Here is a 26,269-nt window from a genome sequence, read left to right on the forward strand (position 1 = left end):
CCTAAGCAGAGCCCTGACTTGGGATGGAGTTGTCCCTTGAAAACAAGCAATCACAGCATCTGTGAACACAAAAATAATATTTTATTTTATGATAATCACTGTTATCTGATTTAATAAAGCTCCACTGGTTCGTCTAAGGCATACCTTTGTAAAGTAAAGAGACATGGAAGCAATATGTGCAATATTTTTTTATTCATGGCACATAAATTGTCCAAATAAACCTGTAATGTTCTGCGTTTAGTACAACAGCAACAGATGAGTTACCATCCACACAATTTTTATGCAGATTGTTGATATAGCTTCACGAAATGCTGGATGAAAACCAATGCTGGTTCTGCACATAAAACGTGTTGGAAAGGCATTTCCCTGAAAGCTAAAAATAAATGTGAAACTAGGGACTATGAATAGTGATAATGATTGTTCTTATCAGTGCATATATACAACCATATAAAAATCTTTGGACTTTATTTTGATATATTGTTTGCAGATATTCATACAACAAAATATTTTGGGGTCCAAGAAAGTTAGGTAATTCTGGTGGAGGTTAACAGTGTTTCTTTCTTTTTCTTTTCTTCAAAAAACACTGGCAGTGAAGGAGTTAACATTTTGTATTTGAATAAAATCAATTAATTTATGTGCAAGGACCTGAAGGACAATTTTTTAGGTCACCCTTTTAAGTGAAGCTGTAACCTGTGTACATCACGAAAACAACAAACATACCAATGAGCGCATTAAAGTTCCGACAAGACTGCTCACCTGAAGTCATTACATAGGCGTACATGATGCAAAGAAACAATGCGAGGGAGGTGAAGGGTGTGTAAATATCAATAAAGTTTATATTAAAGCATTTGACAAACCTTTCCTTTCCTCTGAGTCTTGTTCATTATGTCCAGACAATTTACTGGTTTGCCGCAGGTTACTGGAAATCAAGTCGAAATCGTTTCAGCAAAATAAAGTGCTTCACGTGAAATCAATGAAGGCTAAATGCTTTTAATTGATGTTAAAGTATAGAGTGTAACTCTGACTAATATCTCCTAATATCTCAGGTTTCAAATAGAACGGCCTATAAAATTTTCTTAGAAAAAGAACACATACGTCGAGACTCTTTCTGCACACAGTCAAAGGTAAGATTTTTTATTTATTTATTTGATAAGCCCACTTATGCTGTTCTTCTTGTTTCATATTGTTATGCAATTAGTACAATGCTAATGTTAATAATTTATAAATGCAATAATATTACTCTATAAAGACACACACAAATAAGATAAATTTATCTTAGAAATGTTATCTCATTTTTGTCGTAGGTAATAAATCAGTCCCTTAACAATGAGTGATCCCTTACCACATGTAGAAAACCAGTGCTACGCGTGAGTATGTTTCCAATTATAAATATCCCAGATGCAGTTTGACAGAGTTATTTTAAATCTCACGTTTCACAGTTTATATCTTTTGACATGTAATACATAAAAGAATCTGGAATCAGTTCTTGCATTCATTGTCTTTACAAAATGGATCCATAGTATTTTTCGTTTAGCTCAGAGTATTTACGTGTGTTAACCGAAGACACAATTTACTATAATGTATTGTCTTTTTCAGACAAACACAACACTGATAATCTGTCACACACAGGAGATACCACAGGAGATACCTACAAGCATATATGCTCAGACCCCACCATTACTGACATGCTGTAAATTTTTCATGTGTTTGTAAATTGCTAATTATGTCCTTTTCCATATATACAACCTTATTTGAGCATGCATGCAATGAGGGGAAGTCTGGTGCTACCCAGGAACAGCCAGAGCCATTGAACAGCTGCACATCACAGGTAATGTTACAGACATGTGATGGACAGCATCAGTTTACAACGGCACAATAACATATCAATGAATTTTCCAGGTTGTGAAATATTTGCAAAAATCATACTGGAGTAGTAACAGCAGCACATCACAGGTATTGTGACATGATTGTGTTTTGCGTGTGTGTATTTTTTAAGTACATTTGTGAGGGCCAAATGTCCACAATTATATAGTCAGGTATTATGATAACCGATATTGTTATTACATTTTACTGGTCCTCACTAGGCTTCTAAATCAACCAAAACATGTTCTTATTTAAATCTAGTGTTCTGCAAGTTTCTGTGATGGGTACATTTAGGTGTAGAGGTTATATAGTGAAACAAACGTGTGTGTGTGTGTGTGTGTGTGTGAGAGAGAGAGAGAGAGAGAGCGCATACCTGTGTTTCTCAAACCTGATTATGCTTAATATTCCCTAAGTGTTTTTATTTTTAATGCAAAACATACAACTGACATTTGTTTTATTTGTTATTAATCATACAGACAACTTTAACTGAGCTTCACTGTGATGAGACAAATTGCAATCTGATGACACCCAGAGACTACCAGAGAGAGCTGAGAGTCTCAAAGCAGCACATCACAGGTAAACGCAAATGATTATGGAGTCACTGTCACAACAGATTCTGCATTCGGAACCAAAACCTGGAAATGTCTTATTGGCTATTCTAATCTCAGGGTATTGAGTGATAAAATCCATAATTGCTGTAAGTACAAACCAGTCGGTACCACAGCATGTTCAAAAATCCAAATAAGCATTAAAAAACAGCAAGCAAAAAAAGACTATAGTGATGTTTCTCTCATGAGACCATTTAACAAAAATGAATTAGTGACTAACCTGAAGCATGCTATTAATACAGTGACATACAGTGTGGAGCTGAATATAGAAGATTGAGAGAAAATGGGCAGTTAGGTGAATGTGACATAAGCTTACTGTGGAATTGTGATGGAATTCCCGTTTTCACAAGCTCAAATTACCAGGTGTGGCCCATTCAATGTCAGGTCATAGAACTACAGCCAAAGGACAGAAAAAACAACATCTGTGTGCCATGTATTTGGTTCGGTGAAAAGAAACCTACCATGTCTGTTTTGCTAACCCCTTTTGTGAATGAGCTGTGTTCTCTTGAGAGGGATGGATTGATTTGGAAAAACTCACAAAATGTTGAGCATATTTCCAAGGTCTATGCACTAATATGTAGCTCTGACTCAGTTGCCCGCCCACTCCTAAGAAACACAAAACAATTCAATGGACAATATGGGTGTGATTTCTGCTATCACATAGGTGGAGGTCCTTATCCATATAGAAGACCAGAGCCTCTTCTCCGATCTGAAAGAAAACATCATGAACATGCTATGGCAACTGCCAGTCAAGGGTGTTAAAGGCCCATCGAAATGAATGAGATTAGAAAAGTTTCAGATGATCAGTGGTTTTGTCCCAGAATATCAGCACAGTGTTTGCCTTGGTGTCACTCGACAACTGGCAACTCTGTGGCTGGACTCCACCAATCACCACAAAGAGTGGTACATAGGCAGGAAAACAGACATAATCGACCAAAAACTGCTGGCTGTAAAACCTCCAGTGGAGATAACAAGAACGCCCAGGTCATTACAAGACAGGAAATATCGGAAAGCATCCGAATGGCGGTCATTTCTTCTTTTCTATTCTTTGCCTATACTAAACGGTGTTCTAATGAAGACGTTTCTTTTAGTTTTTGCTTTGAATTAAAAAGAATTAAAAGATGGGACCTTGTGTAAAGTCTTGAGCTTAGTTTCTTTTGAAACTGAGAGGAACAGTGCCTCAGACAGTGGTGGTGGAAAAAAATGCTGTGTAGTCGTGCAGAAGCTTGTAAAGTCAAGAATACCATTGTATAGGCACATTCAATTGAATATTTCATCCAAGTTTGTGTATGAGGTGTCTGAAACCAATGATGTGTATGCTGTGAACACTGACTCATTTAAAAGTAAATGTGTAATGGTAAAATTACAGGACAGTACATTTGTCATACCTCTCCAAAAAAACAACAAAAAAATCCAATCTAATAATGAGAGAGAGAGAGAGAGAGAGAGAGAGAGATGAATGTCCTGACACATTCCCAGCTGGTAATCCACAGAGAAGGAAAGAAATACAGCTTGTATATGTAATACTAGGTGAACTACTTTAAGCCATGTTTTTCTTGTAAGAAAGAAATTTTCTTTTTAGATTAAATATTTGCATGAATGAGCAGGTGTACCGATGATATCACTTCTTTGTGACTATTAAAGTAGCCAGAAAGTTTATATTGTTTGCAAAACCTGCTTTACATGTATGCCGAGTTGTGTACTTCTATCACCATTAGCAATATTCTAATGTTGTATGACACATGAACTTAAAAAGGGCTCTGTGACTCACAGAGACAATTATCTCCATAAAGATAATTATAAACCGCTATTGTCAAGACTAATGCGCCTCTAAATGTTTCCACCTTATGCATTCATTATAGGATTATGCATATGGTGATAATCATTAAAGTATTATATATAAAGACACAACATTATAATTTAAATGATTAGGTGCAAATTGGTACATTTATGTATGATTTATGATTTATTTCATGTGTAAACTGTGCAAGTACAGGGCGGGCTTTTTAGGTGTGATGTAACATTTTCACATTTACAGAGAACATTAGTCTTCATATTTCATACTTTATATTTCTAACATTCATTTTGTTTGCATTTGTATATCACTTAACCCCTTACCTCCATGAACATGCAGTGCCCCATGATACTCTATGCTTCTCCTGAAGGGTGAGGAGTTCTTGTCACTCCTCTGCTTTCCCCAATGTAGTTGCTAAAGTGGCACTATTCTTTCAGCACTAGAGCAGTAGATGTGAGAAGAGTGTGATTTAACCACATGGGGATGGCAGTGCAGGTGCCACCATCACAGTACCCCCTTTCAGCTCCACTTACTCACCACAAGGCATGCCTCCTTGACAGCCTGTCAGTGTTGCTATGGTGGGTTCCACCTCTGTGTTGGAAGAAGCCTTGCAAAGAAACAAACCATCGAGTTACCTAGGTGCGGGTATCCTTTGTCTTGGCCATCCACTGCAAAGGAGCATGGTAAGTGACTAGGGTGAAATGTTGACCTGACAGGTAATATCAGAGCTCCTTGAGGGTTCACTTCATTGCCAGGGCCTCTCGCTCCACTGCAGTGCACCTCTTCTCAGCAGAGCTCAGCTTTCTGTAGAAAACTGTTCCACCCCTTTTGTGACAGGACAGGCCCAATCCTGTCTCTGATGTACCTGTGTGAACAAAGAGGGGGAGGTTAAAGTAAGGGTTCTGAAGGACTTGGTACTGGTGATCACCTTCTTGAGGTCTTGGAACACCCTGACCTCCTCCAGGTGGTATAGGTGATCTGATCAGGTGGTGGAGTGGATCAAAACATTATCTATGTACTTACAGTAGGGTCTCAACACACTGTTCATCAGTCGTTGGAAGGTCATCAGCGCTCCATGCAGGTTGAATGAAAGAACCTGGTTCTGCCAGTGACCAGTGGTAGTGCTGAAGGCTGTTTTAGGCTTGGGGTCTGGGCCCAGGGACACTTGCCAGTGCCTCTTTCATGAGGCAGAAGGTAGAGATAAATCAAGCTTTTCCAAGCTGCTCAACCAGGTCATCCACATGTTGGGGTGGATAGCTGTCAAACATGTTACCTGGCTGAGCTTCCAGAAGTCATTGCATAGTTGAAGACAGTACCACGACAATGGGGCTTGACCAGAGGCTGGTAGATTCTTTGTTGATTCTATCTCAAATCATTCAGCTGACCTCATCCTTAATAGACTGATTGCTGCTGTCTCACCACTGTTCTTGGAAGGGTTTTGATCTCATGGTGGACCAAATGCATAAATCCTGGGATGGAGGAGAGCACATCACTAAAATTGCCCACCAACTTCATCAGGTCCTTGTGTTGTGTCAGAGTGAGATCTTCCCCTTGCCACCCTACAGTAAGCTCCATGGGATCTTCAGGGGTAACAGGAAATGCAGACATCATTAGCACTGACTTGACCCATTTTTGTTACAAAGTAACATGGTATTGCTATCTCTCTGTGTAGTTCCCTTTTGAGGACTGTGTACAGGCCCTGCCAGGAACTTGCATGCAGCATTGGGCACAAAGAGGCTGAAACTCTCAAGGTTGGGCTGGTTGGTTTTAAATACGCTGTTGTTCCCTTTGTTCGGCCTACTAGGTGAACTACTTTAAGCCATGTTTTTCTTGTAAGAAAGAAATTTTCTTTTTAGATTAAATATTTGCATGAATGAGCAGGTGTACCGATGATATCACTTCTTTGTGACTATTAAAGTAGCCAGAAAGTTTATATTGTTTGCAAAACCTGCTTTACATGTATGCCGAGTTGTGTACTTCTATCACCATTAGCAATATTCTAATGTTGTATGACACATGAACTTAAAAAGGGCTCTGTGACTCACAGAGACAATTATCTCCATAAAGATAATTATAAACCGCTATTGTCAAGACTAATGCGCCTCTAAATGTTTCCACCTTATGCATTCATTATAGGATTATGCATATGGTGATAATCATTAAAGTATTATATATAAAGACACAACATTATAATTTAAATGATTAGGTGCAAATTGGTACATTTATGTATGATTTATAATTTATTTCATGTGTAAACTGTGCAAGTACAGGGCGGGCTTTTTAGGTGTGATGTAACATTTTCACATTTACAGAGAACATTAGTCTTCATATTTCATACTTTATATTTCTAACATTCATTTTGTTTGCATTTGTATATCACTTTTAGAAATAAATACTGTCGGAACAAGCCAGAGGTCACAGTGGAACTGTCACGAGGCCTGAACACGTATAAAAGCAGCACGCTATCTCAGTCACATCGCGAAGCATTGTTTCCCTAGTGTTACCTGCCAAGCCTTGATTTATTGATTGTCTTGCTTCCTCGTGTATGACCCTGCTCGTTTTCTTCTGACTTCGTTTTCTGGACTAGCGTTTTGGTTTTGACTGTTTCTTCATAGCTTTCTGGTTTTGACCCTGTTTTTTCCGTGACCTCGACCAAGATCTTAGCCTTTGGCCCTTTCCATCATCCGCGAATGGATTCTAACACTCCTACGTCTGACGGGACGTTACAGGAACACCAAACAAAAGAACTAGAACGTGTGGTCAATGCACATAGATAACAGTTAAGATGAAGCTTATTAACAGGAGGTGCATTCAGACAAAGAAATAATTAAGATTCATTAATCCATTCATGAATTTTTTGGTACTGTGCCAAACACCAAGCCTAACATATTTCATTGATATGTTTCATATAACATTAGATTGTCATTTCTGCTCCACAGAGGATATAAAAGACTGCAACAAACCTAAGGGTATCAATGATAATATATTCAGCAAAGTCAATGGGGAACCTCAGCACCAAGATAAAAGAGGATATAAAGGGATAATGTAATGACGGGAACGAGAGCTGAGAACAATGTTTCATGTATCAATAAAGTTTTAAATATCATTAGCTTCGGTTGAAAGTGTCCAAAGTTGAGCCATGGATGTAATTTTATTTATGTTCAGTTGCTAGAGGCCTCCTATAGTCTCTCTTGGGAATGCTATAGAGGCCATAAGGGCATGTTAGATACTAGCCTTCACACTGTAGACTGGGGTTTCAGAAGATTGTGATCGACTGGTAATTTGGGTAGCTAGGTTTTGTTGTCTTAGGTAACATGCCTACAGAACGACTGCTTGCCTAGCACCACCTTGATGTACCATCAGCCAATAAACCATGAGGTTGTAACCTCCATAGACGTAAGCCTAGGGTAGGACCAATGTACAGCCTGACTTTAGATGGAAAACCAGCTGCTTGATTTGGGTAGTTGTTGATAATGGGTAGAACCTGTCATCCTGCCCAAGCCTAGATGTATGACCCTACCTTTGGAGTGCATGTACTCTTTTAGTTTAATTGTCCACGCCCATATGTCAGGCCTATTGTGATGGAGACAAATGCACATTAATTCTGTTTTTGACCTATCAGTGCAGAATGTAGCTTAACCCTACAAACTCCAAGCATATCTGACTAGATCTGTTTGGACCACTGCTTAGCTTGGACCAGAGTCAGGAATATATGTTCATGGACTATACCATGTTATCTTCTGAGGCTACTAAGTTAGAGATCGAATAACATGAGCTTATGTTCATGGTTATTAAGAAAATAAAAAGTGCACATACATGGACATTTGAATAAATATTAAATATTATTTCATATCATTTTTATGTGTAGTTTCTACACTCTGTCTCTGTGTTTCTTCACAATTAACTATTAAACATGTTCACAAAGAACCGCAGCTATGTTAAGAATACATTCATTGTTATAAAAAACATTGAACACGGCCAGGTGGCACCTCAGAGGTTTGTTTTCATATCCAGTAATTCTTGATTAGTTATTTTCCTTTCTTCTTGTACCAGAACACACCTCTAAAGTAAACGGGTGTAAATTCATTTTGGAAAGTTTTAATGACATAATTAATTAAGGGTGGGGAAGAGGAATGAGAAAAATAAGAAACGTGTCCAAACAATGGCCATGTTATGAATATACGTCAAACAAATAAAGAGCCAAGTGATCCACACCTCCATTACATTTATCTACATTGATTGTACTCTTACAATTGATGGATCATTCCAGACAGTATTTTTAGTACAAACCAATATGGTTTTCAAACACTGCTTGTATATATTCAGTCTCTTCATAGCCAGATATAATTATGTTTTTAAGCAGACTAAAGTAGGTTATCTTGTATTATCCCCCTGTTTTGAGCTCCATCCATCCTCTCTCTAATTTTGACAAGAAGCCCAAGTTCTGGGGATATAATGTGTCTTCAGAGCAAGATGACGATCTTGTGAAGGAAAACATACAACATATTGCTAGATCCTGAAAGACCACCAGCAGACTGGACATGATAATTGGTAGTAAAATCAAGAAAAACACATCAGCTTTAAATACCATTAGGAATTACCAGGTACAACTAGAGAGCAAACTGTTCAAAAGGGGGAGAGTATTGTGGCAGAAACCATTAGTCAGCCAAATTTACCTTGGTTGGACCTGATGGCAGACTGTGTGGTGAGATCCAGAAGAAAAGAGTGGTACAGAAGTGGTTGCTTTTCCAACAGTTGTAGCAAATCAGAGGGCTGAACACAGACAGACTAGAGGTGAGGGTAGTCAAGAACAGTGCTCTTTTTTTCAAAAACAAACGTAGGAAAAGAGTGGCTGAAATGAGGTACAAGGAATATGGGAGCTGCTGTTGATGGTGTGTCAGTGGTGGTGCAGTGTGGTGAAGCAGGAGTAAGGCAGGACACAATGTACTTACAGTTCACAGCAAGTTCAGGGTGCATCGTCTTCAATATCCTCCATGATATCTGTTAAGCAAAATGAAACATGTCAATTCCTCCTCCAACTTAACCCCTTACCTCCATGAACATGCAGTGCCCCATGATACTCTGTGCGTCTCCTGAAGGGTGAGGAGTTCTTGTCACTCCTCTGCTTTCCCCAATGGAGTTGCTAAAGTGGCACTATTCTTTCAGCACTAGAGCAGTAGATGTGTGAAGAGCGTGATTTAACCATATGGGGACGGCAGTGCGGTTGCCACCATCACAGTACCCCCCCTTCAGCTCCACTTACTCACCACAAGGCATGCCTCCTTGACAGCCTGTCAGTGTTGCTATGGTGGGTTCCAGCTCTGTGTTGGAAGAAGCCTTGCAAAGAAACAAACCATCGAGTTTCGGGTATCCTTCACCTTGGCCATCCGAGTTCTAAGTGCGGGTATCCTTTGCCTTGGCCATCCACTGCAAAGGAGTGTGGTAAGTGACTAGGGTGAAATGTTGACCTGCCAGGTAATATCAGAGCTCCCCGAGGGTTCACTTCATTGCCAGGGCCGCTCGCTCCACTGCAGTGCACCTTTTCTCAGCAGAGCTCAGTGCCAGTGACCAGTGGTAGTGCTGAAGGCTTGGGGTCTGGGCCCAGGGACACTTGCCAGAACCTCTTTCCTGATTTTCCAGATAAATCAAGCTTTTCCAAGCTGCTCAACCAGGTTGGGGTGGATAGCTGTCAAAATGTTACCTGGCTGAGCTTCAAGAAGTCATTGCATAGTTGAAGACAGTACCACGACAATGGGGCTTGACCAGAGGCTGGTAGATTCTTTGTTGATTCCATCTCAAATCATTCAGCTGACCTCATCCTTAATAGACTGACTGCTGCTGTCTCACCACTGTTCTTGGAAGGGTTTTGATCTCATGGTGGACCAAATGCATAAATCCTGGGATGGAGGAGAGCACATCACTAAAATGGCCCACCAACTTCATCAGGTCCTTGTGTTGTGTCAGAGTGAGATCTTCCCCTTGCCACCCTACAGTAAGCTCCATGGGATCTTCAGGGGTAACAGGAAATGCAGACATCATTAGCACTGACTTGACCCATTTTTGTTACAAAGTAACATGGTATTGCTATCTCTCTGTGTAGTTCCCTTTTGAGGACTGTGTACAGGCCCTGCCAGGAACTTGCATGCAGCATTGGGCACAAAGAGGCTGAAACTCTCAAGGTTGGGCTGGTTGGTTTTAAATACGCTGTTGTTCCCTCTGTGCGGCCTCCATATGTTCCTGGACAATTGGGGCCACTCGGTTGATCCACTCCTGCACCTCTTGTCGCTAATTGGCCGGCATTTTAGCGTGATTCTGCTGCCCCGCCTTGCAGCCATGAGCTCTTCTGCTTTCCACAACAGACGTGATGAAGTGTCATGCGAGGAGCGCGATGTAGCTGCATGGGGGCAGTGTGCAGGTGCCACTGTCACACACTCAGAGGCGTACAGAAGCATTTTGGAAATATATATATATATATATATATAATATATATATATTGTCTTGCATTCAGTAATCCTGAGATATATATTTAGACCCATCAGGACCTTCACCATTAAAAAGTGCTAACTGAAGATGGATAATTGTTCTGTCAGTGTTAATGAGTTGTTTAATAGTATTTTCAAATTAACAGCTGCACATATAGCTACAAAAATCAGTCTGTGTACTGTAGTACTACATATGTGTGGAAATTTAGGAAAGCTCATAGGATGTTGTTAAAAAACTGACAAAATTGTGCTTTTCTGCCAAAAACATATTTTGACACCTCAACTTTAAGAAAACATTAATATAATTAAATGACACTCGTGAGCCTGTTAAGGCAATGTTCTACTCTTCTTTTGGCTGTCCTCCAAAGATATGTAAGATTAAAAGCTTTCTAAGTAAGTGTGATTTCCTCACACGGTAAATGTGTTGTAGCAATTAACAACGATTAACCAAGGTGTAAAAAGCACCTCAGAGAGCAGGGTTGTTGAGGCCAACAGACTTATTATTATTTTAAGAATCAAGCCAAGAAGTTTTCTGTAAAAAAAAATGCCACCCAACGCTTACATTTTTATATACAGGAAAATCCTGTATAACCTGTAACATCCTGTTCTCAACAAGACACTATTCCCACAAATGTTACCTATCCTGTTACCTTATTAACCCACCTGCTCATTTATATCAATTATCATTTAACTGGCTAAGGAAGCATTGTTCATTTAAATGTACATTATGTAATATTTAGGTACCATACAGCGATAATTTTAAACATTATCAAATATGAGTACACATTTTGTGGTCAGATTATTCAAAAAATGTCACACATTGATGAAGTTGTTGTGCAGTTGCTACTTGCAGTAGCAAAACAGACATAAGCCTTATCAGTTCAATCTGCAATCAGATACCTGCTGTAAAAAATTCCATAATGTTCCTGGTGTCTGGAATCTCTGCCTTCCGCGTGTTCTGTTTATGTGCCGCTCTGTTCCTTTGTTTCTTTATTATACGGTTTTGTATAATACAATTAAAATTCTTTATTTGCATTTTTTTTCATGGCTTGTCTCTACGACAATCGCTTGAACTCTGCCAGTTTCTTAGATAACAAGCTTTGTGTTTTGGAATGTTTAAGGCTTTGTTTAATAAAACCTGCTCTACCTGCATTTACATCCATCTTCGTGTTTCCACCTTGACGTGACACCTGCATCGGAAAGAAATTTTTTACTTTTATCAGACACAGTGCAAAAGAATGCTGTCACAGGTCATATTATTAGATAATATCTTGTGTTTATTTGTCATGCTTTATCTAAACTATTTACCTGATCAGTACACAATGACACTCCAACTCTGGAGAACTCTTTTTTTTCTAGGCTTTTTATTTTCTTTATGCGGAAATGCAAATATGCATAACTTACAACTGTACGGCTCTTTTTTGTCTTCATATCCCAAACATGAGCTCTTTTCATTTTCTCTGTTCTGCTGGTGGTCAAAACGTTCTGAATCAAAGTGTTTTAACAAATCTAATGACGTGCTTTCAATGAGAAAGGAAAGAATAATAAAAAAGGAAATATGGCTTAGTAAAGTAAGTTAAATGGCCAGGGAGTGTATATTGCTCACAAAACCTGCTTTAAATGCTTGCCGGGTTGTGTACGTCTTGCACTACTAGCAATATTATAATGTTGTATGACACATGAACTTTTAATATGCCTCCGGGCTCTCGTTATGTGACTCAAAGAAACACAAATAGAAAATATCTCCATAATTAGAGCGTTATTGTCTTCTCCATGCAGGAATAATTCACCACTAAATAAGACTATGCAAGGCATTTCATTAAAATAATTATATTTAATGACACTCTCCATTGAAATTCAGAAACCTCAAGTGCAAATTGTATGCTGTGTGTAAACTATGCAAGTATAAGGCTGGCTTTTCAGATGTTCACATTTATAGAAAACATTATTCTTCATATTTCATACTTCACAAAATGAATGTTTTGAACTTTCTCCTAAACGTCCTGTAGTGCAAGGGATAGAGGTAGGCTGTCAGATAAGTTTCTCTTTCATTTATTGCAATGTGTTCTGTATGCTTTCTTAAAAATCATCATAATTAAATAAACAAACAAACAAATAAATAAATAAAACAAAATATGAGGTCCGTGTTAGAAACATGAAGTACAAACCTTAAGATGAACCAGATTCCTAAAAGAACCAAGCCTCTTTTGAGTAAAGTTATGAATCATTTATTACAAGTTCTGCAACTGTATTTAAAGGCACTGTGTCTGAAAAGGTGCTCAGTATGAACATTTTGTGAAAAGTCCTAAGTTTAATTTAAGTTGAACATCATAAACAGGGGAGGTGCGTTCAGGTGCAAAAGACATGATAAAGATCCACACAAGGAGGGAGTGGTAAACTTGAACTTGTACATGAAATTTGACATTTTTTGGTACTGTGCCAACAGCAAAAGCAACCAAAAGAAAAACATAAAGCCTAACATTGCTTAAAGAAATGACAATCTAGACAAATCTCAAAGATTGCAATAAACTAAAGTATATGCATGACAAATATATTCATCAAAATCAAATGTTACTAATGGGGAACCTCAGTGCCAACATAATAGAGGATATAAGGGTAATGTAATGACAGGAATGAAACCTGAGTACAATTTTTTTTGACATTCAACTACAAACTGGTGACTGAAGGCAGGATATTTCTATATCATTCAATATTCACACATAAAAACCAAATGGGTCTTATCTGAATAATGAAGCGCCTGCAAACAGGTAAAAATAAGCGCTACTTTAAGTGTTTCAGGAAGAATTAGATCTTCATCTGCCGTTTGAATACGGCCAGTGACTCGGACATCTAGGGAAAGTTCATTCCACCACCTCGGTGCCAGAACAGAAAACAGTCTTCATGTATATCTACCTCTTACCCTGAGAAATGGTGGGACCAGTCGAGCAGTGCTAGTAGATCTGAGGGAGCGAGGTGCAGTGTGAGGAGTGACAAGAGCTTTGAGGTAAGAGGGTGATGGTCCATTCTTGGCTTTGTACGCAAATATCAGTGTTTTCAATCTGATGCAGATACCGGAAGCCAGTGGAGGGAGGGTAGCAGTTGGGGGGTTTGTGAGAACTTAGGAAAACAAATCACTGCATTTGGATCATTTGCAGAGGATAAACTGTGCTCAGAGGTGGACCTGCCAGCAGAGAGCTGCAGTAGTCCAGTTTCAAAAAGACAAGAGACTGAGCAAGCACCTGATCAGCCTGTGTGGATAAAAATGGCTGAATCCTTCTGATGTTGTATGAAAGAAACTGACATGCGAGGAAAAGGATAGTTGGTTCCATTCACTCCAGTGAGTGCATGGTTACCCCAATGTTGCGAGCTATGCCCGAGCTTTGCACATATGCATGTGTACATGCATGGAAATTTGAATAAATATTAAATATGGTTTTATAATTTTTTTTGTGTAGTTCCTACACTTTGCATCTGTGTTTCTTCAGAAGTAACTATTAAACATGTTCACAAAGACCTGCAGCTAGGTTAACAATACACTAAATGTTATGAAAAACATTGAGCGCTGTCAGGTGGCACCTCAGAGGTTTTAACTTTCGATTTAGTTTTCCATTCCAGTAATTCTTGATTAGTTTCTTCATGAAAGCTTTTCTATAAAAACATACCTGAAAATAACATGGGCGTAAAATTGTTTTGGCAAAAATGAGGGTGGGGTGGAGACATGAGACAAAAAAATGTTCACAAACAAACACATATGTGCAAAAGTTTTGAGCTTGTGTTTGGGACCAATTATCTTGCTAAAGGTTTTCTTGCATACTTTAGTGTTTTTTTAAAGTCAGACTAAAGCAGATTAGCTTGTATTATCCACTTAGGTCCATTATCCCTTCAATTCAGACAAGAAGCCCAGATGAAATGTGTCCCTAGAAAAAGATTAAGGTTTTGTAAAAGAAAACAGACAATATACAGGTAAACCCTCAAAGCTCACCAGCAGACCAGGCAGAGTAAATGGGAGAAAAATAAAGAAAGTTGAGAAACTGCAGAGCTGCTACGAATACTAATAGAAAGGAGCAGGTACAACTAGAGTACAAACTATTAAAAAAAAGAAACAATGAACATGGTTAAAGAGAGAAAGCAATATGGCAGACTCAGGAATAAACAATGGTAAAATCTGCACAAAGAAAGACAGCATCTTTTGGAGAACTGTCTTGTTTTTAGATGAATCCAAATGTATCTTGGACCTGAAGGGAGACTGTTGGAGTAGAGAGATCCAGGAGAAAAATGTTAAGGTACAGAAGTGACTGTTTTTTCAGCAGTGGTGTTGGCGAGCTGTTTATTGATGGCATCATGAACTCACAAGTGCAGAAGAAGCATTTTGGATACAAACCTGCAGAAATCAATGAAGAAATGATTCCATCAAGTAAATATTTCTCACTGCCCCAAATCTTTGGGATGCAATGAAGACAAAAACATTGTTGACTGTCAATGCTATTAGGTCTTTAAATATATGTTTGTTTGGTCAAATTATCAAAAGTATATCTATTATATACAAATATTTTGGGAAATGATTTGCTTGAAAAGTGCGTTTGGAGTATACATATGTGCAAGGACAAGTCTCTATATTCCTTGAGAGAAATATTATTTCCAAAATCTTCTTCTCTGAGCTTCTGCTTGTGCATAAAATTTAACGAGAGAATCAGTGGCCTCTCCAGGAATGATTCTTCCTGTATGATAATAATCTACTCCACATACAAACATATTCCTAAAGTCCTGCCTGTAAAGCTGCTATGAAATGATGAGTATTGTAAAAATCTTCAAATAGAAATCTATAAAACTATATAACTAGAAACTAGTATTCTACCTACCACATATTTCTATCGTTTGTCACTTTTTCAAACAAAAGGTACACCCGTTTGCACATAAATGTATACTTAAGGGTGGAGAAAAGTTTAACAAAGTGCTTATTATTTTCTGGAATTTCAATTAGTCTTACATCATTATGATTGATTGATATTGCAAATCGTCATATGTAACATGACCAGATGCCACATCAGACTGCTCTTCACTTGCAGAACCTGCTCTGCAAATCTGTTCTACACCCATCTCAGGGAATTACAAATAGTGACCATAAGCAGCAGTTAAAACAGAAATAACGCAGACACACAGACATCAGCATGCGAAGTCATCCCAACAGTCTGTAATTGACTAACTGGGGTAAGCAATGAAAATACTTTCTGCACTTCAAATATTTACTTCCTTTTAGACGCTACAAACCTTTTCCAGGATACGTTTGCATTGCTGTAATCTTACAGTGGCGACAATGCGTTGGTTGTTTATTTCGCTTTTTTGGCACAGCTTTATATCATAAGAAAAAGCACTTGTGGAACATGCAGAAATAACGTAGGTCAAGCTTAACAGGTGAAGTTCGGCAAGAGCAAAATAAATTTGTAAATGTTATATTTTATAATGCTAAAAAATAGTCAGAAACTATACAATCATGGCTTAATAATGCTCCTTTGTAAATTGTGGAATTACTATTAAAAAATAGACTAATTAGACAAAAGAAATTCTTGTCTACCAGTTTACAGTAGACGTACTTTAGTTCACTCACTCTGTTGTAATTTAATAAGCAACATGGGCTGGATGTGCTCATTATTAAAACATGCTGTCTGGGTGCAGTTGTGCTCTTGGTATTCAGAGATGCTTACATCAAGGGAGGCTTACATAAGCAGATGGCTGATTCTGATTGCTAATTGTTTATGCTTGACCTTACCTCTAGCATAAATAATCCTGCTAAACTTAAATCAGCCTGAAAAAATTGCCAGAAAAACTGAAAGAAACCTTAAAAACACTGTGATTCCTTTTGCAGTTAAATGTAAAATTAATTATTAAAAACAATTATTATAGTGTACCTCTTTCTGAAATTTTTACTTATAGACCATTTTTTGCTACAGAGAAGTCTCGATATCCCTCAGCAGACCCACAATGCCCACAACAGTCGAACTCATTTGTCAGTTTATTAGGTACACCTATCCGAGCAGCCCAATCCCAATCATCCCCTTGATTCCTCCACATTCTTCTAAAGCATACATTTAATAACATTTACCTCATCAAATCATGGTTTATTTTTCTTCACAGGTATAACAAAAGATTTGTTTGATCCGTGGCATAAATAATGACAGACTAATGCTGAAGAAACATGGCTTCTACTGCAAAAAACACTAAATGTAAGAGCTATAGATTTGCATTTTTCTCAACATGGTACATACATTTAAATATTCATGAAGATGTTGTGTGTATGTGTGTGTGTGTGTGGGGGGGGGGTGATAGCATTTGTGTCTTTCTACATAATTTTATTTTGTGTGTAGCAAAAGCCTTTGGTTCAGGACCAGGATCATCAAAGAGGGACTCAATCACACCTTGTGGTGAGTTGAAGTTAATAACATTATGGCATTATAGAGGAAAATGGAGCTTAGAACATAGACATGGGGTAGATATATCTAATATATACTATTATTGGGTTACATTGTTTCTTTAATTCAAATGCCGGGTTATTTGTTTTATTATAGATTAATTTAGCAACAACCCAAAGTATTGCTTTAGATATTCTGGTATTTGATATAAGGCTTTTTGTTTTCCTTAAAAATGAAGGTAGTGTTTAGATATCCAGTGTTGTTGACTAATTTTGGGAAATTAATATCTACCTCTTTAATAAACAAGCAAACCTCACCCCACTCAGTTAAATAAGGTTTATGACATTATTTATCTTAGGTTTTTAGTTCTGTTACTGTTGCACGTATACCAAAACCTATTCAAGTTTCATGAAGATACACTTCCATCCAAAAGTATTAGAACAGCAAGTGTAATTCTTTCGTTTTTGCTACACACTGAACATATTTGGGTTTGTGATCAAAAGATTAATATGTGATGATAGCTTTCATTTCCTGATATTTACATCTGACGTGTTAAGCAAACTAAAGTTTGGAACCTTTTCTTAAGCTACCTATTTTTACAGTAATGTAAAAATATTGCAACATGTGACCTGAAGGTGTTTCTTGTTGCATAGGTGTAGTCCTCTAAGATTGTTTGTTTAAGCAGTTAATATCTCTGTATGTCTACTCTTGCTGCATGCAACTTGCAGTACTGGTGTTTCTTGTTGCCCATGTTTGCTCTGTAAGATTGATTGTTTAACCAGTAATTCAGAATGTCTAGCCAGGGGTTTCACATGTGAAAACTGCATTTGTTGTTAAAAAGTACATAGATCTGCCTATGGGAGAAAAGTAGGCAATTTCGAAACTAGGAAAATAGGGAAAGTTGATCAGAGCAACTGCAAAGGCATTGGAAAACAATTTGAAATGAAAAGAAAGAAATTACTGGTGTTAATAGCTTGGTCAAGTAAAACAACCACAGTTGATAACAGAAACCTTGTGAGAGCGATAATGAAAAAGTCCAAAACTGCAGTCAGGGGCATCACCAACAACCTCCATAGGGCAGGGGTGAAGGTATCACAATCCATTGCTCAAAGAAGACTTTGAGGACAGAAATTTCAAGGCTATACCATAAGATGCAAACTAATTACCAATTAGTAAGAATTGGTATGGCAGATTGAAACTTTCTAGAACCAAGAGTAACCTCTACCAATGTGAGGGAAAGTCCAAAATCTGCAGAGAGAAAGGATCTGCTCATTTTCCAAAGTACATAAGCTCATGGGTCAATGCAGAGATAAGTCTTAAGTCAGATTACTCACACTCCCACATGAACTGCAACTGAGTCTGCCTCCTTTGCCCCCTTTGACTGCACTGATTGCCCACAGGAAGGATTCCATTGCATCTCAAGCTAGAGGAGAGTCAGTAGCTGGAGTTTTTTGCTGGCCCAGTTCAATTGTGGGGGAAGCTACCATGGGACACCTTGCCCTAGGAAGTGTGGCAGAGTTTGTGTTGTGGTGATAGTGGTGTTAGGGCGGCCTGAGTTTAAGCCTGACCTTTTTTGGGGAGAGCCCACCTCATGAGCTTCTATGGCTGCCCAACATGGCAGCCTCCTCAACAGAGTCCAGCAAGAGGCTCACAGGGCTACCCCCAAATCAGAGCTCTATCTGGAGGTCGACAAGTAATTGGGATCATGATAAATTAAGTAAACATCTGGCCCATCTTGCTTGCCTGAGTAGTGGGGGGAGGTTCAACCTGTTAACTAAGTTTCATGTTTCTGTGACTTATAATTTTTCTGCACAATTAATTAAAAAGCAAAAAAGTAATTACAATAATCCACATGAAGAAAAAATAAAAAATTTCTGATGCAACCCTCCCACTTAATCCGGGCTTGGGACCAGCACAGAGATTTAACTCTTCAATGGCTGGGTTAGTGCCCTGCAAGGGAATTGAACCTGGGCCGCAACAATGAGAGCCTAGGATTCTGCCGCTGGACCACCAGAAGACCAAATCAGATGGCTACATGTTACCCCCCAATTAAAAAGTTCATCCTTCATTTGCTCTATGGGTTTAATGGGACCAAGTCCAATACCCAATCATCAGGCAACTATTTCCTATCAACTTCATATGCACCCTTTGAGGATGTGAAGTCAGCTGACTGCATCATTTTGAACTGCTACTCATGCAGAGTCAGGGGGTGGTATAACACCCAAATATCTTTGATAGAGACTAGTCATAACTTCAGTAGGTTGCTGTGGAAATGACACCTGCTTTTTATTTATAGCTCCCAAAAGCTATAAATATAAAGGTTACCTAAGAACACTTGATGCATATATGTGACTATTTATCATTCATAACAACATATTATTAAAATTATTAAAATAAAATTGTTAAAATAAAATGTTTTTATTTTCAGATGCACATCTTTCACTTTTGAAAACACTGGGACTTGAAAAGTACTACCCAAACAAGCTGACGCTGAGGACTTTAGTGGAAATCAACAGTGCCACTGTGTCCAATGAAAAGATTGACTCACTGCAAGCAATACCATGGGCCTTCCTGAGAAAGCTACTGATGGTTAATTCAAACTCAAGGTTTATGCTATCAGCACTTTGTGAAAATGATAAGTCAGATGACTTGTTTAGTGAAGAGGACAGTGATGGTAGCTTTAACCTTCTAGATCTTCACACTGCCTTCTTTCTCTGTGCAGATAGTTTTCTCCAGCAAGAAATTGCACTGAAAATGTCAATGTGTCAGTTTGCGGTACCTTTTGTGTTACCTCACGGTGTACATAATCAATGTACTTTAATGTTATGGGCTCTTAGAGCTATCCTGAAAGAATGGCGTCCTCAATCAATGGCAGAGTCAAAAGGGTTTGTTGAAGACAGTGTTGTTAATGCAAAAATTCCCTTGGTATCATTTGTGAGATTAAGTAACTGCAGTTTGTCCAAGTCTCAGGTTTTGAACCAAGTGCTCAACAATTCACAGCAGCACCATGACTTCTTTACTCATCGAGAAATGATTGGAGGATCTGCTCCCAGGGTAATCGCTAATGGCTTGGTTGAAATTTGCTGGAGTCTTCCATGTGGAAACAGTAGCATTGATGTCTTTCCTGAGGCAGTGGCTGTTGCTAATTTAAGAGGGGATGTTTGCACTTTTAGACAACAGTTCAGTTTTCTTACTCAGGTGTCAACAGCTACCTTTGTGTTCCTGGACAGTGTTGAAGAAAATGAACAAAGGCTGTTTGCCTCTTTACAAGAAATAAACTCCAAAATATTTCTTGTGGTGAACTCTCAGAGAAAGATGACGCAGGATGTGAAGTCATCTATTGAGGCAGTAATTGATACTCTGCAACTGAATAGAGACCACATAATTAAAAAAAGCCAAAAAGTGAATTTGGCTACTTTTGCAAAATCGATCAATTCTTCAATTAACACTATTCTAAGTGAATGCCAAAAATCATTTAGTATTGATTCTATGAAGAAGACCGCTCAGGAATTAGGTCTTGCTGTTGATGAGATTCAAGGAAAAGCCTCTGTCTCAGCAGAAGAAATGGCAGAGACAGTCATGAAAACTATTGGAGTTCGTCAAATAACAGACTATAAAAAGACACAGCTGCCACTGCAAGGTGAAAGTTGGAAAAGACTAGCTAATAAAGAGAAACAGCAATGCAGATTACAGAATTCAGAAGGAATGAGCCTGGAGGAATTTAAGGTAAAACTTCAAAAAGAAATTAAGGAAATTCGGAACAAACAAAATCAGTACAAAATGACAAAAACAATGGAAATCTTTATTGATGCTTTGTTAGGCTCTGATGATACTGAGCGAGCCTTTTTTCTGAAATGGATGGGACTAAAGATGGACATGCGTTCACGCAAACAAATGTCAAAACTTCAACGGCAATACAGAGAGTGTGAACAAAATAGAGACAGAGATGCTATAGCCCAATTAGACCAGGAACTTCTTGATTCTTCTCTTGGCATAGAGCATTACATGAGAGAAATGGGACAGATCTATGAAGCTGCTTCATTTGGATCAAACAAAATCTCTGATAAAATAAGCAGTCTCCCTAGTCTGGTTGCCAAAATGCTCCTAGCTGGGTTTCCTCTTGAGATACTTGATGGAGATGCATCAAATATCCCAGAGAAATGGGTGAGTGATGTTCTCATGGAGCTTCACTCGATGGTTGCGGAGAAGAGCCGTTTACTGGTAATAACTGTGTTAGGGGTTCAGAGTTCTGGTAAATCAACACTGCTCAACACTATGTTTGGAGTTCAGTTTGCAGTGGGTAGTGGACGATGCACACGTGGAGCATACATGATTCTCATACCTGTGGGTGAAGACTTGAAGGAAGAGTTACTTTGTGACTTTGTCCTTCTGATTGATACAGAGGGTTTGAAATCACCAGCACTGGCCCAACTGGAGGACAGTTATGAGCATGACAATGAATTGGCCACGTTTGTGATTGGTCTTAGTGATGTAACCATCATCAATATAGCAATGGAAAATTCCACAGAGATGAAGGACGTCTTGCAGATAGCAGTTCATGCTTTTTTACGGATGAAGGAAGTTGGTAAAAAAACAGTCTGCCACTTTGTCCACCAAAATGTTGGTGGTGTTTCAGCAAATAACAAAAACCTGAATGAACGGAAAAAGCTCCTGGACCAGTTAAATGAGATGACAGTGATTGCAGCTGGGATGGAAAAGAAGTCTAACATAAAAAAATTCACTGATGTTTTGGATTATGATGTGGAAAAAAATAACTGGTATATACCAGGCCTATGGCATGGCACACCACCAATGGCACCAGTTAATTCAGGCTACAGTGTGGCTGTTCTTGATCTAAAGAAAACTCTCTTTGACATACTTAGAGCAAGAAAGAATGAAGAACCCTCTCAGATCCCAGGGTTCCTGCAATGGATGCGTAACTTGTGGAAGGCAGTGAAGTTTGAGAATTTCATCTTTAGTTTCAGAAACAGTCTTGTGGCCCATGCCTATGGCAGTCTTTGCAAAGAGTTTTCAGACTGGGAGTGGTCTTTCAAAAGACATATCTTGCCTTTGATTTCTAGTGCAGAAGTTCAACTATCTAATGTTGAAACCAATTCTATGGATGATGTTGCTGGAAGACTGAAGAAAGACTTACACAAAGAGATTGAGGTTCAAACCAAATCAATCAGTGAAAAACTGAAAGACTACTATAAAAAGAAAGAGCGTTACGTGCATTTGGTAGAAAAGTACAGAGCTGATTTTGGTAATAGCATTAAATCTCTGCAGAGTGAAATGACAGAGGAAGTGAGAAAGAGAGTTGAATTTGCTCTTGAGAAGAGAAGAAACAAGGAAAAAGTAGAAGACATACAGAATAAGCACTCTGATATAATCAAATGCAAGGTCCTGCAATTACTGCAGAACTACAAAGACAGTGAGGTGACTGATGAGGATCTCAAAGCAGATTTTGAGAGAATGTGGACACAAGAGATGGGAAACATCCGTGGTTTTACAGAAAAAGATGTTCCTCATGATGTTTTTAGGAACTTTCGTTCAAGTTTTGAACATCGTAACGTAATGCAATATTTGCAGACAATGGGGAAATTGACAGAATATGGGCAAGAGCAGTTCAAGGCCAAGAAAGAACATGTGAAACTAGGAAAATTAAAACGTTTAATATATGCAAACCGCAGTGTAAAGCACGATCTACAGAATACTGCAGATAATGTCATTTCCAGTTGCTTTAGGATGATTGAACAGATTACACAATCCAAAGGTGATTACCAAACTGCATTTACAAAAGATGTGCTTGATGAAATTAATGAACACCTCAGAAAAGCAGGCACCAATTACGATACCAAATTTGAATTTGACCTGAAATTGCACATTTGTGGCATTGCCTCTCGGGAATTCACAGAGATGCACAGGAAATATCTTGCTGAACAAGATCCACTGAAACATTTAAAGAAATTTAAGAGTCAGTATCTCTCTGATTTTATTGATTTGTACAGAAAGAATGACCAGTGTCACAGGAAGGCAAGAGAATTCACTCAGCTCTGTCTCAAGCCAGCAGTGACTGAGTACATCGAACAGTCCATCGGACCTGACATTGTTGATGCAGTTCTAGATAAAAGCCCAACTGAGTATAGTTCTCGAGTGCTGTGTCAGTACACAATTCAAAAGGAACTACTGGAAAAATCAAACTTTGAGGATTTTAACAGGTACATTTTGCAATACAATCCTTATATCAAAGAATGGATATACAATAGTATCGTTAAATGCTTTTCCAAAGACATATCTCTGCAAAATATAAAAAGGAAGAAGCTGAATGACATAATGCAAAAGATCATAAAAGCAATGGCAGCCTCTAAGGTTGATGACAATGGGACTCCTTTGCCAAATAATGAAAGAGGTGCGAGAAAGTTGATCCAGAACTTTTGCAAATATATGAGCTGTGAGATCTCAATTTCCATGAAAAAAGTGGAACAGGTCCTCTTTCAGAATACAGCCGATTGTGCTTCCTTCACCAAAAGTCTCAATGAATGTATAGAGGAGATGAAGCTACAGCTAATAGATGAGATCTCTGACTCTGATATCAAAGAGACACTGAACAGTGTGTCTGTGAAGCCCCAAAATGTGCTCTTTAAGAGGGTGTTTGGATGTGGGAAAAAGTGTCCCTTTTGCAAAACACCATGTGAAGCAGAAAGAAAGGAACATCAGGAACACCATGCAGCTGTGCACAGACCAAAAGGACTTTGTGGTTCTCTAAATAATAAAGCTCTTTGTGAAGAGATCTGTACATCTAGTGTACTTGGCAATAGAACTTTCGAAAATCAAGAAACAGATTTTGAACCTCAACTGTACAAAGACTACCGCAAATACTATCCAGACTGGCATATTACACCTGACATGTCTATAGAAGCCTCGGATTACTGGAAGTATGTAATGGTGACATTCAACAAGCAATTTGCTGAATTTTATAATGCAGAGCCAGCTGTGTATCCAGATGAATGGAAGAAAATCACTAAAGGGCAGGCTCTTCTTAGTCTAAAGAAAAACATACAGGGGGTCCTCAACTTACGTCGGAATTCCTTTCCCATGGTGTGAAATAACGCGATTTTCGCTGTAAGTCGGAACTCACATACTGTAGTGGTAAAATCATAATCTAAGCCGTCTTCCTCGTATAGCGCCGTGTGACGACGTATTCGTCCACTCCGCTCCCCAACTAGTTCCTGCATGAAATTTGTTTTAACGTCGCAAATGCCATACATCGGAATGCTGGAACAAGACTTTCTTAATAAATTTATGGGAGATGGCGACTTCTGTATGACCTCCTGTATTAAATATTAAATTGAGACAAAATGTCCCAGTAAACGTATTGGGATTTCTGAAGAACACCTGACCAAACAACTAAACAATGACAATAACAATTCGTAGTTCTGTCACAAACGTTATGGCTCAGGTGGTTTTCTGAGCTCTAGTTATCTCTATCATTTGAGCTGTATTGTTGATATGGTGAAAAAAGGCACATTCTCAATTCCTATCATCGAAATATTTAATCAGTCACAGTAAGAATGATTTTTAAGGATTATGTGTATGTCTACATGGATTAATAAATGAAACTGAGGATTTTTTGCTGGTTTGATTATTTCTGTTTTTGCAATATTCATTCAAAAGTTATAACTGTGTTCGTTAATCACTTTGTTACAGCTATTACAACTTTGTTAAAATGTTTATTAATTACTTTCTGCTTGAATTCAAATGAACGTGTTATTCAGAATATAATGTGTGAGCAAACAGTGTGGGTATGTTTATGAATTGACTACATAAACAAATACATAACATTATCTGTAAAGCAAAAGTGCTTGTGAAGACAATTATTACATTTGTGTTATTGAAATAAACTAATAAAATGTCATAAGCAAAAAATCTCTCATTCATTAAATTCATTTCAATTAAACTTTATTGTCATGATACACACTGTACATAGGTATAATAATAGTATAATTAAGCTTTAGGTGTAAACATTTACTATAAATTTGTTAACCAACAAGACAAATGTTATTAGGTGACTGGAAGCATTAGGACATTACACAGTGAAACAAAAGATTTGGATAGATTTTTTTTTTCCATACGTGAAACTGTACATAAATGATATATGCCAAGCATAATGCTTTTTAATGAATAGCATTAGCAAATGTAAAGGCTTAACATATTTCTGCAGACCAGCTGAGAAAGCAGGAGTGTTATGATCTAAAAGCATACATTGCTGTAGAACCCTGCTGTTTGAGGGTGGGGAGGAAGAGGGTGGAAAATGACAACTGAGCTGTCTGACAAGTCCATTTTTTTTGGCATACTTCCACAAAACTTAACAAAACCAAGTCAGTTCAGGGAAAAAACACTCGCAGCTCTTTCTTTGTCAAATTCAAGTTCACGCTCCGTCTGTGAGTGTTTGTTGCCCAATCCACCTGGTCAGCCACTCCTTATCTCCTTATAGGAATCTCTAAAAGCACAAAAAGACACAACTAAATATTCTTGAGAATCATCCCAAACTACCTGCCAGTTTTACCCACCTTCTCTCCATTCACAGCTCACCCACCACCTCAAATTTTAATGACGCCCCTTTCCCAGGCCCAATTGGAAACCAGATACTGTACTTCCATCTGCCTGTACCCGCCTGTCTCAAAGATCCTAGGACCATTGTGGGATTTCTTAATTACCCCCAAGTTGAGCACAACCTTAAATTCCTCTTAATTACTTTTAGGCAACTGGTAAGGGTGGCTGCATGCAAACACACCTTGTCAAGTCTGTACGACTGGGAAGAGGCAGAAACACGTCGGAAATTCCCCCTTAAAACCTGGCAACCAGTGCTCACTACAACAATCAAGGGAGATCTCCACCAGATCCTCCTGGTCCCAGCTCCTCCCTCTTGGAAACCACTAATTGCCAGACCCACAGGGTCCTTCTCTCACCACAGTTTCAGGAGATTTAGTTAGTATGTTTGAACTGCATTGCTTCTATCTGTTTAGCTAACCTTATAATTGACTTCTTTGCCTGCTGTGTGACTTGTGGTCCATGAAGTCTCTATAAATAAATACATCATTACTGTTTCACTAT

At 38.4% G+C, this 26,269-nt stretch overlaps 1 protein-coding gene across 1 annotated transcript; it reads left to right on the top strand.

Annotated features, from left to right (window-relative positions):
• Positions 1-15,896: 15,896 nt before the first annotated feature.
• LOC131359105 (up-regulator of cell proliferation-like) lies at positions 15,897-24,950 on the top strand. Its single transcript, XM_058398681.1, has 4 exons — positions 15,897-15,956; positions 16,881-16,969; positions 17,111-17,167; positions 19,584-24,950. Exons 2-4 carry the CDS (start codon positions 16,942-16,944, stop codon positions 24,257-24,259), a joined length of 4,761 nt encoding a protein of 1,586 aa, XP_058254664.1. The 5' UTR covers positions 15,897-15,956; positions 16,881-16,941; the 3' UTR covers positions 24,260-24,950.
• The last annotated feature ends 1,319 nt before the right edge of the window (positions 24,951-26,269 follow it).

Source organism: Hemibagrus wyckioides, linkage group LG09 (genome assembly GCF_019097595.1).
Source record: "Hemibagrus wyckioides isolate EC202008001 linkage group LG09, SWU_Hwy_1.0, whole genome shotgun sequence".
In the NCBI taxonomy this organism is placed as follows: Eukaryota; Metazoa; Chordata; class Actinopteri; order Siluriformes; family Bagridae; genus Hemibagrus; species Hemibagrus wyckioides.

Coding starts and splice junctions, on each gene's coding strand:
- LOC131359105 (XM_058398681.1), top strand. CDS start 16,942: ATGGCTTCTACTGCAAAAAACACTAAAT. Junction 16,970..17,110: donor TACTGCAAAAAACACTAAAT/GTAAGAGCTATA, acceptor TTTTGTGTGTAG/CAAAAGCCTTTGGTTCAGGA. Junction 17,168..19,583: donor GGACTCAATCACACCTTGTG/GTGAGTTGAAGT, acceptor TTTTATTTTCAG/ATGCACATCTTTCACTTTTG.